Consider the following 11,168-nt stretch of genomic DNA (forward strand, 5'->3'; position numbering starts at 1 on the left):
GATTTGGGATGCAGTAGATGGTATGTGAGAGGTGGCATGCAGCATATGGGATGCAGCAGGTGGTATGTGAGAGGTGGCATGCAGGATTTGGGATGCAGTATGTGGTATGTGAGAGGTGGCATGCAGCATGTGGGTGCAGTAGGTGCTATGTGAGAGTGGCATGCAGCATGTGGGATGCAGTAGACGGTATGTGAGAGGTGTCATACAGCATGTGGGATGCAGTAGGTGGTATGTGAGAGGTGTCATACAGCATGTGGGATGCAGTAGGTGGTATGTGAGAGGTGGTATGCAGGATTTAGGATGCAGTAGGTGGTATGTGAGAGTTGGCATGCAGCATGTAGGATGCAGTAGGCGGTATGTGAGAGGTGTCATACAGCTTGTGGGATGCAGTAGGTGGTATGTGAGAGATGGCATGCAGGATTTGGGATGCAGTAGGTGGTATGTGAGAGGTGGCATGCAGCATGCGGGATGCAGTAGGTGGTATGTGAGAGGTGACATACAGCATGTGGGATGCAGTAGGTGGTATGTGAGAGGTGTCATGCAGCATGTGGGATGCAGTAGGTGGTATGTGAGAGGTGGCATGCAGGATTTGGGATGCAGTAGGTGGTATGTGAGAGGTGGCATGCAGGTTTAGGGATGCGGTAGGTGGTATGTGAGAGGTGGCATGCAGCATGCGGGATGCAGTAGGTGGTATGTGAGAGGTGACATACAGCATATGGGATGCAGTAGGTGGTCTGTGAGAGTTGGCATGCAGCATGTGGGATGCAGTATGTGGTATGTGAGAGGTGTCATACAGCATGTGGGATGCAGTAGGTGGTATGTGAGAGGTGGCATGCAGGATTTGGGATGCAGTAGGTGGTATGTGAGAGGTGGCATGCAGCATGTGGGATGCGGTAGGTGGTATGTGAGAGGTGGCATGCAGCATGTGGGATGCAGTAGGTGGTATGTGAGAGGTGACATGCAGCATGTAGGATGCGGTAGGTGGTATGTGAGAGGTGGCATGCAGCATGTGGGATGCAGTAGGTGGTATGTGAGAGGTGGCATGCAGCATGTGGGATGCAGTAGGTGGTATGTGAGAGGTGGCATGCAGCATGTGGGATGCGGTAGGTGGTATGTGAGAGGTGGCATGCAGCATGTGGGATGCGGTAGGTGGTATGTGAGAGGTGGCATGCAGCATGTGGGATGCGGTAGGTGGTATGTGAGAGGTGGCATGCAGCATGTGGGATGCAGTAGGTGGTATGTGAGAGGTGGCATGCAACATGTGGGATGCGGTAGGTGGTATGTGAGAGGTGGCATGCAGCATGTGGGATGCGGTAGGTGGTATGTGAGAGGTGGCATGCAGCATGTGGGATGCGGTAGGTGGTATGTGAGAGGTGGCATGCAGCATGTGGGATGCAGTAGGTGGTATGTGAGAGGTGGCATGCAACATGTGGGATGCAGTAGGTGGTATGTGAGAGGTGGCATGCAGCATGTGGGATGCAGTAGGTGGTATGTGAGAGGTGGCATGCAGCATGTGGGATGCGGTAGGTGGTATGTGAGAGGTGGCATGCGGCATGTGGGATGCGGTAGGTGGTATATGAGAGGTGGCATGCAGCATGTGGGATGCAGTAGGTGGTATGTGAGAGGTGGCATGCAACATGTGGGATGCGGTAGGTGGTATGTGAGAGGTAGCATGCAGGATTTGGGATTCAGTAGGTGGTATGTGAGAGGTGTCATACAGCATGTGGGATGCAGTAGGGGGTATGTGAGAGGTAGCATGCAGGATTTGGGATGCAGTAGGTGGTATGTGAGAGGTGACATGCAGCATATGGGATGCAGTAGGGGGTATGTGAGAGGTGGCATGCAGCATGCGGCAAATGTGATGTAAGATGCAGAAAGTGGGATATGGAATATGTGATGTGTGGGATGTGGGATATGGGATGCAGGCAGTGGAATGTGGGATGTGAGAGGCGGGATGCAGAACTAAAGATGCGGGATGCGGGGTGTTGGGTGTGGAATGTGGAATGTGAGTTTCGGGGTGTTGGATGTGGGATGCGGGATGCAGCTGTGGGGTGTGGGATATGGAATGTGGGATGTGGGGTGAGGGGTGTCGGGTTTGGAATGTGGAATGTTGGGTGTGGGGTGTGGGGTGTAGGATATGGGATGCGGAATGTGGGGTGTGGGGTGTAGGATATGGAATGTGGGGTGCGGGGTGAGGGGTGTTGGATCTGGAATGAGGAATGTTGGGTGTTGGGTGTGGGGTGAGGGATGCGGGATGCGGGATGTGGGATATGGAATGTGGGGTGTGGGGTTAAGGGTGTTGGGTTTTGGAATGTGGAATGTTGGGTGTGGGGTGTGGGGTGTAGGATGAGGGATGCGGGATGCGGGATGTGGGGTTTGGGGTGTGGAATGTGGAATGTGGGGTGTGGAATGTGGGGTGTGGGATTTGATATGCGGGGTATGGCAGTCTGTTTTGAGCTGTTGGATATGAAAGGTGTGATGTCTGCTGTGTGCTGTGTGGTTTGACGTGTGATGTGCGATGGGGGTGGGGCATGTGGCGTGTGTGGTATGTGGCGCGTGTGTGTGTGTGGCCAGGATGGGTTTGGGGGTGGGTACGTGTGGTGCGGGATTCGGAGTGTGTGGGATGTGGGGTGTGGGATGCGGGATGTGTGGTGTGTGGTGTGTGGTGTGTGGTGTGTGGTGCGGGGTATGGCAGTGCGATTTGAGCTGTGTGATGTGGAATGTGTGGTGTGTGGTGTGTGGTGTGTTTGTGGTGTGTTGTGTGATGTGTGGAGTGTGGGGTGGAGATTTGGGATGTGGAATGTCTGGTGTGGGATGCGGGATGTGAGGGATGAAGCGTGTGGGGCGTGGGCTGAGGGATGTGGGATGTGTGGTGTGTGGTGCGTGGTGTGGTGTGGGCTGAGGGATGTGGGATGTGGGATGTGTGATGTATGGTGTATGGTGTATGGTGTGGTGTGTGGTGTGGGCTGAGGGATGTGTGGTGTGGTGTGGTGTGGTGTGGTGTGGTGTGGTGTGGTGTGGTGTGGTGTGGTGTGGTGTGGTGTGGTGTGGTGTGGTGTGGGGTGGGGTGGGGTGGGGTGGTGTGGTGTGGTGTGGGGTGGGGTGTGGAGTGGGGTGTGGTGTGGGATGAGGGATTTGTGGTGTGTGGTTTGTGATTTGAGAGGCGGGATGTGGCAAGTGTGATGTGAGATGCGGGAAGTAAAAGTAAAAGTAAACCAAACATAAGTTTTACCCGAATAGTATTTAAAACCAATGCGTATAAAATAACAAAAGACACAGTGTAGGTTAAATGCTGCTCCCAACAGACATACATGGACATATCGATGTTCTGCGTGAAATATGACTCAAGGACAATGTAATCACTCATGGAAAATTATCAACGTACTGTGAAATGTGTGTCTCCTGTTTAAATGACTGTGTCACGAACACCGTCAACACACGGTCATTATCAAGAACGAGGTATTGGCCTCGGGTTTTATTCTTTAACATTGACGGTGCCGTAATGGCTAACTGAGGTTTTATCTGTCACTGTATGTTTGTCAAGAATGATATCACCAGTTTCAAAATTAATTCGTCTTTGGCTGAGAGACCTTTGGGCTCTGAACCTCTTTCAATACGAAGGTTGAAAACTGACAGAAAATCTTTACACATACAATGGATGCCTAGAGACGTGGATTCCTCTTAAAGAAATATAAATTCTGTTAGCAGTTGTTCTGCCTTTCCATCTTATTAAATATTTAAAGATGCAAAGTCAAAGTGTCAAGAAATAACTATTTCATCATGGTCTACTTGCTGTAGAAAACTAATTCCAATGTGGATGCGGGATGCGGGATGCGGGATGCGGGATGCGGGATGAGGGATGAGGAATTAAAGATGCTGGATGCGGAAAGCTTGATGCGGGATCAAAGATGCGGGATGTGGAATGTGGGATGCGAGATGTGAGATGCGGGATGCGGGATTAAAGATGCAGGACGCGGGGTGCGGGATGCGGGATGTGGGAGTAAAGATGCAGGATGTCGCATGCGGGATGTGGAATGTGTGATGTGTGATGTTGGGTTCGCAGTGTGTTGTGTGGGATGTGGGAGTTGATATCAGGGATGTGAGATGTGGAATGTGTGATGTGTGATGTTGGGTTCGCAGTGTGTTGTGTGGGATGTGGGAGTTGATATGAGGGATGTAAGATGTGGAATGTGTGATGCGGAAAGTGGAATGTGGGTGCAGGGTGTTTGATGCGGGGTGTGTGATGTGTGATTTGAGATCGGGGAATGTGTGATGTGTGATGTGGAATGGTGGATTTGAGATGTGGAATGTGGGGTGTGGGATGTGGGATGTTTGTTTGTTTGTTGCTTGACGGCGACCTGTAAATAATAGAGTCTGGACCAGACAACCCAGTGATTCATATCATGAACATTGATCCACGAAATTGGAATACGATGACATGCATCGACCCAGTCAGCGAGCCTGACCACCCGATCCTGTTAGTCGCCTCTTACGATAAGCATGGGTTGCTGAAGGCCTATTCTAACCCAGTTCTACACAGGTTGTGATGTGGGACTCGGAAAGTGGAATATGGAATTTGAGAAGCGGGATGCAGAAACGGGGTGCGGGGTGCGGGGTGCGGGGTGCGGGGTGCGGGGTGCGGGATTAAAGATGCGAGACGCGGGAAGTGGAATGTGGAATTCGGGATGTGAGATGTGTGATATATGATGTTGGGTGTGGGATTTGAGAAAGGGGATGTGGAATGTGTGATCTGTAATTTGTGATGTGTGATGTGGCATGTGGGATTTGAGCTGTGGGGTGTGGTTTGTGGGGTGTGGGGTGTGTGATGTGGGGTGTTGGGTGTGGGGCATGGTGTGTGGTGTGTGGTGTTTGGTGTTTGGTGTGTGGTGTGTGGTGTGTGGTGTGTGGTGTGTGGTTTGTCCGGTGTGAGATGTGGAATGTGGGATTTGAGATGTTGGATCTAGAATGTGTGATATGGAATTTGATTTGCGGCATGTGGCAAGTGTTATGTGAGATGTCCGATGTGGAATGTGGGATGGGGGACGTGGGATGTGGGATGCGGGATGCAGGATGGGGGTTTAAGATGCAGGATGTGTGATGTGTGATATGCGATGTGTGGTGTGATGTGTGGTGCGGGAAGTGGAATGCGAGATTGTTTTCTGCGTGTCGAGCGGTGGTGCATGGTGCGGGGTGACGGATGAGGGGTGCTGGGTGAGGGGTGCATGGTGAGGGGTGCGAGGTGCGTGATGAGGGTTGCGTGATGAGGGGTGCATGGTGCGGGATGCGAGGTGCGGGATGAGGGGTGCATTGTGCGGAGTGCATGGTGCGGGGTGCGAGGTGCGGGATGAGGGGTGCATGGTGCGGGGTGCATGGTGCGGGGTGCGAGGTGCGGGATGAGGGATGCATAGTGCGTGGTGCATGGTGCGGGGTGCGGAATGAGGGATGAGGGGTGCGAGATGAGAGGTGCGTGATGAGGGGTGCATGGTGCGAGATGAGGAGTGCGAGATGAAGGATGCGGGTGCGTGATGAGGGTGCGGGGTGCGAGGTGCGGGATGAGGGGTGCATGGTGCGGGGTGCATGGTGCGGGGTGCGAGGTGCGGGATGAGGGATGCATAGTGCGTGGTGCATGGTGCGGGGTGCGGAATGAGGGATGAGGGGTGCGAGATGAGAGGTGCGTGATGAGGGGTGCGGGGTGCGAGATGAGGAGTGCGAGATGAAGGGTGCGGGTGCGTGATGAGGGTGCGGGGTGCGGAATGAGGGATGAGGGGTGCGAGATGAGAGGTGCGTGATGAGGGGTGCGGGGTGCGGAATGAAGGATGAGGGGTGCGAGATGAGAGGTGCGTGATGAGGGGTGCGGGGTGCGAGATGAGGAGTGCGAGATGAAGGGTGCGGGTGCGTGATGAGGGTGCGGGATGAGGGGTGCGGAATGAGGGGTTCAAAACCAGTTTCAAAATTAATTCGCCCTTGGCTGAGACCTTAGGGCTGTGAACCTCTTTCAGTACGAAGGTTGAAAACTGACAGAAAATCTTTACACATACAATGGATGCCCAGAGAAGTGGATTCTTTTTAAAGAAATAAAGTATGTTTGTAGTTGTTCTGCCTTTCCATCTTATTAAATATTTAAAGATTTAAAGAAATAAATATTTCATCTGGGTCTTCATTCTGTGGAAAACTAATTCCAAAATGTGACATTCTGTTCCTTTACTCTGTGCAGAGATTGAGTCTTTAGACATATCAAGCTATTTGTCAGCAAGCTTTGACGTTCATGCAGTTTGGCCCCCACTCTATGAAGAGTCATACTTCAATGAAGTCAATTCTTACATAATGTATGTTTTACAAAATGCTAGAGATGATACATAGAGTGTTAGAGACGTCCCATTCATTTCACATTTAAACATTCAAATTACTTTTGAGTTTATATTATAGATTAAAGGCGCCGAACATCACCTGATAGAGAACACACAGTGCTTTACGGTGTCACGTGAACATCATACTTCTAAATTCATTGTAAAGGGCAAGGTCCTGCTAGAACTTTTTGGGTTGGTTTGTTGTTTAACGCAGCACTCAGCACTATTCCAGCGGTCTGTAAATAATCGAACCAGACAATCCAGTGATTAATGTCATGAACATCGATCCCCACAACTGGGATCGATGACATGTATAAACCAAGTCAGCGACCCAACCACCCGATCCCGTTAGTCGCCTCTTACGACAAGCATAGCCGCCTCTTACGGCAAGCATGGGTCTCTGAAGACCTATTCTACCCAGAATCGTCACGAGTCGTCATAATGGGAATGATGCAACCATTTCCGCACAAAACCTATGCCATTCGATGTGTATTCTGGCGTGCACAGACTGATGTATGTAAAATATTATTTTATTTAACGTACATCTTATTTGACAACTGCCTTTTACGTTCACGAATCAGCTGAACGTCCCATTTTGTGGTTAGGCATGAGTCATCAAATATAAAGTCTGTTAAAATCAATTATACGACAAAACAGACAAAAATAGAATCGAAATAAAATATGTCTAGACATCATTTGTTGTTTATCTCTAGATCTTATTTCTTAAATGACCACATAGTCGGTGCAGTCAATTCACTGGCAATGTAGGGGAGACTACTCTAACGGCCTCGTTGTTTAACCTTAAGATTCACTGACGAGAACCGGTCATAAAATCTATATTTCTAAACTTTTCAAGGCGGCTCATTTCTGGAGCACGGAATATCCAAAGTAAAGGTTATGCTTTCTTACCTTATTCAGTAGGAATTGAAACCACTGAGGTTTTGTCATCACAATGCCAGTGCTCGTGGGTTTTATCAAACAGGTCATCTTGCTGCCTAACGTTCTTTTTTGTTACTACTATTACTACTACTACTACTACTACTACTACTACTACTACTACTACTACTACTAGGGGTGGTCGGGTAGCCTAGTGGTTAAAACGTTCGCTCGAAAACCGGGCTCGATTCCCGACATGGGCACAATGTTTGAAGTCCATTTCTGGTGTCCCCCGCCGTGATATTGCTGGAATAATGCGGCGTAAAACGATACTTACTCGCTCATTTACTTGTTTTTATGCCAGTGCTCTTTCTGTCTAACGTTGTTTTTCGCTCCCACTTAACCTGACACGACATGGTCATATAGTTTTCCAAAAGACGTTAAATACCACTCACCAACCATGGCATAACTCGTTAACAATTTGTTGTGTCTTGCAGTCGTTTCCCGGCATGTCAGTTAGACCAAACCAATACCTCATCGAAAAGATCATTTGCTGAAAACATCTACATGCGTTGATGCCTCAACGGGAAACCCTTCACATTTTACGCCCGCTTCATTATTCCCAAAACTGAGCCACTCTATTCTTTCCACTCACTGCACCTCCAGAACACAGTAGATTCTTACGAAACCAGTTCTTATATTACTGTCAGTAATATTCGTCTTCTGCTGGCCAGCAGACAAATACGTATTTTCTGTTTCAATCAGACACGACATTTAAATGATCTGAAGGCTTCTAGCAATCATACAAAAATTGGAATTAAAGTGTCTTCCTTGTGTCAGTTCCTAAATATATGTGTCGAATAATACAGTGAGTGAGTGAGAATGGTTTAACGCCGCTTTTAGCAATATCACGGCGGGGGACATCAGAAATGGGCTTCACACATTGTACCCATGTCAGGAATCGAACCCGGGTCTTCGGGGCTTTAACCACTAAGCTACCGACCGCCCCGCGGTTATAAATATGCTTAACAAATGTCCCTAGTACAGCGCTTATCTAACCCCTCAACATTTGCTATAGGTACTGAGCCGTGTCAAACTGCTGTGAAACTAGAGGATAACAACTTGTAAGGTGTGTACGTTTGGTTACTTATCAGGAAATGAGCTTCAAAAGCTTGCGTTCCTTAGCAGTGATAACTTATATTCGTGTGACAACATAGTCACATTCAGGCAAAACGTGGACGCTCTATAGTAGAATACTTCCCCATCATTCTATGTTACGTACCGTGAAGATTCCGGGTTAGAATTAGTCTTCAGCAACCCGTGCTTGTCGTAAGAGGCGACTAACGGGATCGGGTGGTTAAGCTCGCTGCATGTCATCGTATCCCAAAGGCGTAGATCGATGGTCATGTTGTCGATCACTGGATTGTCTGGTCCAGACTCAATTATTTACAGACCGCCGTCATTTTGCTGGAATATTGCTGAGTGCGGCGTTAAACAACAAACAAACAAACATTCTATGTTACAGTCAATGTGCAAAAGGATTGTAGTTTTACTTAGGCAAATTACAAAATGCCTAAATATATCAGTTATTTAAAAAATTGACTGAAACTTCTATCCATTTATTTTGTTATGATAACGAAGTCGAAACATTTTAAACTTTAATTTCATCACCCATTGACTGAAAATGATAGGATCAAAAGAATACGAAAGTCAATGTATATATTTTATATTTATTGGCTTCTTATCCTCGCATAATTAATCTATTGTGATGTTTTTACGCCCTTTTGAACTTCTTAATAATTTTAGTCAATTTGTCAATTAAATGGACAGATATTTCAAACAATTTTAAAATGATATTTAGGCATTTTGTAAATTGCCTCAGTGAATCACATGTCTCACATTGACTGATTTTACACATTTACTGTTACATATATGCCAGCAGTCGAAAGAATGTGGGGTTACACGGACGTAACGGGATGATTTCAACAGATTTGAAACGAGTTAACGATGTGAAGTTAGGTAACAAGTGAATTTGAAATGAAATCTTGTCTGAAATCGTAACATCAAATGATGAAATTATTAAAACTCTTTATTGATCACAATATTTCCCACTCAACACCAGTACTAGATCATTTCAGTTACGAGAAAAGTAGGGGATTTGATTCATTTGACGCTAAAATGCTTGTATAGTTGATAAAACCAAAGAGTTACATTGTTATTTTCTTCTTACAATGATCCGGAGGTTACTGTGTTCTACATAACAAAAACGACAAACACTATTTTTTATAACCATAACAAATCTGTGCTCAAAGCAATTGCGACTATATTATGAGTATGTGGTTATGAATTACTATTAAATAGTCATCACACCAGATGTTCGCGAAGGCACCCGTCACAAATACATGTCAATTGTTCACCAAATGTCCACGGGAACATATTGTAAGTCAATATAAGGACTTTCATCAGGAATCGTGTTTTTGCGTGATGCGTCCAATTTGAAAATGTCCCCAATATGTATACCATGTAATTTGTTGAAAGGTTTACTGAGGTCTTATGAAATTGTCTTTATTCGTCCAGAAGGCGAGGTTTCTGGACTTACAGGGTCCGAATTAACGAGGTTCAACTGTATTCGTGTAGACCATAGTATAATCCTCACTAAACAGATGTGACATACTGTAAAACGGCTTTCTTAAAATACATTTGCCACTTCATTTGTAAAAGCTACAAACTAAAAAACATTCTGGCTGTTTTATGATCTTAAATATCAGATGCTCAAGTGCGTCGTCTTAAAAATTGTTTATTTTAGAAGAAATCCTAGAAAATCAATTCGTGTTTGTCTGTTTTGGGAGAAATTAATTAAATTAAGGGCTCAAAGCTCCAATTAATTAACTTAAAGGCACTAAGCTCAAACTGTGTTAAAGGATGATGACCCAAAGGAGATGTTATTTAGAAATCCCTGTGGTCATTATTGTGAGAACAAAAAGAATAATGTATAACCTTAATTGTCACATGATTCATGTCCGTGTGTATTAATCAGGTTATGCATATCGCATTAATGGCTGTTAAGACCCGTGACGATCTGGCTTTGAATTATTCTCCATCAACTCATGTTTGTCGTAAGAGGCGACTAACGGGATCGGGTGGTCAGGCTTGATGACTTGGTTGATGCATGTCATTGTATCCCAATTGCGTGGTTCGATGCTCATGATGTCAACCACTGGATTGTTGGTCCAGATCGATTATCTACAGACAGACGTCATATAGCTGGAATATTGCTGAGTGCGGCGTTAAACAAACAAACCAACAAATGATGTTTTTGTTTTTAGCAAACACCAACTGGCGTTTTGGATTATATTGTTATTCTACCAAGAGTCACTTCAGTCGCCCGTCGTGAAGGAACTAAAATTCATTCCAAAATGGCGTTATTCCTGAAATCGTCAGTTATGTGATTAATGATCACGACGAGGATGTTATTGCCAGATTTCGTCCACAAACAGCATAACGCCAACTGTTTCACACTGGTTCAAAATCAAAATCTAAGGAATGTTGACAATCGAAAATGACATTCAACTCATCAGGCATCAGGCATCTGTTGCCAGTCAGACGTACGAAGAGGCAATAATACACATTCATTTACTGTTCAAGCAACACTCTTCATTTGCGTTCCAGCGTGAGTAACAATATCAATATCTTCTCAAACAATCTGATGTTGCGGTTTCTGAGACGGTTGTACAGTATATTAAATAGCTCACAGCGTGATGATGCGAGGTCCTACACAGGTGGAAGACGTATACGCAGGTGTGCTTCCCACGAGCATCTGAAGGGCACAGACATACAAAACATAACAATCAAGCTGAATCTCGAAACCAGAGCGAATTAGTGCACCTAAGGCAAATGAGTCATTTGTTCATTTAATATACACTCACAAAATAACAGTAATATTAA

General features: G+C 46.3%; 2 protein-coding genes across 2 annotated transcripts; both read right to left on the minus strand.

Annotated features, from left to right (window-relative positions):
* Positions 1-295: 295 nt before the first annotated feature.
* On the minus strand, positions 296-1,555 carry LOC125384487 (uncharacterized protein PB18E9.04c-like). The gene has a single exon (XM_048403937.1). It carries the CDS (start codon positions 1,553-1,555, stop codon positions 296-298), a length of 1,260 nt encoding a protein of 419 aa, XP_048259894.1.
* Positions 1,556-5,078: 3,523 nt separating this feature from the next.
* On the minus strand, positions 5,079-7,334 carry LOC124131748 (protein TRACHEARY ELEMENT DIFFERENTIATION-RELATED 7A-like). Its single transcript, XM_046495219.2, has 2 exons — positions 7,257-7,334; positions 5,079-6,014 (listed from the first exon to the last, which is right to left on the minus strand). Exons 1-2 carry the CDS (start codon positions 7,332-7,334, stop codon positions 5,079-5,081), a joined length of 1,014 nt encoding a protein of 337 aa, XP_046351175.2.
* Between the last annotated feature and the right edge of the window lie 3,834 nt (positions 7,335-11,168).

Source organism: Haliotis rufescens, unplaced genomic scaffold (genome assembly GCF_023055435.1).
Source record: "Haliotis rufescens isolate VD_foot unplaced genomic scaffold, xgHalRufe1.0.p SCAF_1, whole genome shotgun sequence".
NCBI classification, from domain to species: domain Eukaryota; kingdom Metazoa; phylum Mollusca; class Gastropoda; order Lepetellida; family Haliotidae; genus Haliotis; species Haliotis rufescens.